The sequence below is a fragment of the Agrilus planipennis genome, unplaced genomic scaffold (genome assembly GCF_000699045.2).
Source record: "Agrilus planipennis isolate EAB-ADULT unplaced genomic scaffold, Apla_2.0 scaffold35, whole genome shotgun sequence".
Lineage (NCBI taxonomy): Eukaryota > Metazoa > Arthropoda > Insecta > Coleoptera > Buprestidae > Agrilus > Agrilus planipennis.
The window spans coordinates 1876081-1877641 of NW_020438957.1; the positions used below are offsets into that span (position 1 = coordinate 1876081).

At 34.2% G+C, this 1561-nt stretch overlaps 1 protein-coding gene across 1 annotated transcript in view; it reads right to left on the minus strand.

Moving 5' to 3' along the window:
- LOC108744768 (ATP-binding cassette sub-family G member 1) overlaps nt 1-566 on the minus strand; it is a gene marked incomplete at its 3' end in the record, with an annotated part of 29343 nt that extends 28777 nt beyond the window's left edge. Inside the window, 1 exon segment of the mRNA XM_025975037.1 lies at nt 37-566. Coding sequence (XP_025830822.1) covers nt 37-337 — 301 coding nt within the window.
- Between the last annotated feature and the right edge of the window lie 995 nt (nt 567-1561).

The following is a 1561-nucleotide window of genomic DNA, read 5'->3' on the forward strand; positions in this document are numbered from 1 at the left end:
TTTGGAATAAATTTATTAAATATAGGTAACTCTCACCTGATTTAAATTTTGGCAAAGACCAGGTCGTCGATGTATATGTAACTTTTTCGAATTTTAATGTAGCTGGCGGCCTTTTCGGAAATTCGTGTTTGATTTCGTACGTGTTGGTATGATAGTTGTAATTGTTATTGTACACTTCTTTAGGACCGGAGGGTTTTACAACGAAATTGTTCATGGCCTCGCAAACAATACCTTGATCAGCCGCGGATAAGGAAGTCATCGAATCAAAAACTTGGCAGCACTTCAATGAGGATGACGATTTATTAGCGCGTTTTATTTCTTTATTTTTTCCGCTCATTTTTCGATCGTTTATTATAATAATAAAAGGTATAGGAAAGTATATAAAAACGGTTCGAATTTCTATAAGACTATTACAGTTTGTATATTCTTCACTCGTAACATTTTTGATACTGACCAACTAATGTGAAGCTTGCGCTATTTTCTAATTCTGATAAGCACCAATCACTCCGGCGCTTTCGCGACTGTTTCTCGCGAGAGTGTAAGCCTGCGAGTCCGATTTGTATGCAGTGGAGAGGTTTTAAAGCTGGGTGATTATTTATATGTATATGTATTTATTTATTTATGAGCACTATTGTGGAGAGAAGTCAAACTGTCATGTACTCTAGCCGATATAGATAATAGACAGAGATGTGATTTATTTAAAATATTTGAATTTCTAATGCAAATACAAAAAAANTGTGTCTCCATAAAACCTTTTAACTCCCAATTCACCTTTCCAACGTTTTAATTTTATGTAATGTCGCCATCTTAGATTTCAAATACAAACATAGCAACAACATTTCGTCCTTAAGAGTTGATTTTTAAAAATTGCCAAAACACGTATTTGCAATATAATATACCCCATGGAAACGTTGCAACCTCTTTTCATTGGATTAATAATATCAAATAGCATATATACCAAGTTTCAAGTAAATTCAACCACAAATAAAGTATGTCCTAAACAAAAATTGCAACACCTTTTTACCCCAACCCCCCTTTGGAGGTTGAATTGTTTAAAATGTCGAGATAGGTCTTTCAGAAATTAAATGGGAGACCATTAAAACCAAGTTTCAAGTAAATCTGACGACAAATAATATATGTTCCATTTAAACGTTGAAGGGAGTCAAACAGGGATGCACACTGTCACCGCTACTTTTTAATCTATACATCGAAGACGCGATCAACATCATTAAAGACAGTAGAACTGTAGGGATAGATTTACAGGGGCAAACGATTAGTATGCTTCGATTTGTGGATGATATAGCAGTATTAGTATCTAGCAAGGAGGAGTTTTAAATAAAATGGAAGCGGTACTAACAGATCAGTACCCACAAAACAATATCGAATTGATATACGCCAGCTGTGTAAAACTGAAAACGACAAGATATTGTCGTGTGCTAATAAATGCCTATAATCCAAAATTCTTAGAAAACGATTCGAAAAACTTCACTTATTAGATGAACCCAAAGCTAAAGAAACTATGGATTCCATTTCTTTCTCTTATTACAATGCGTAAAAGATC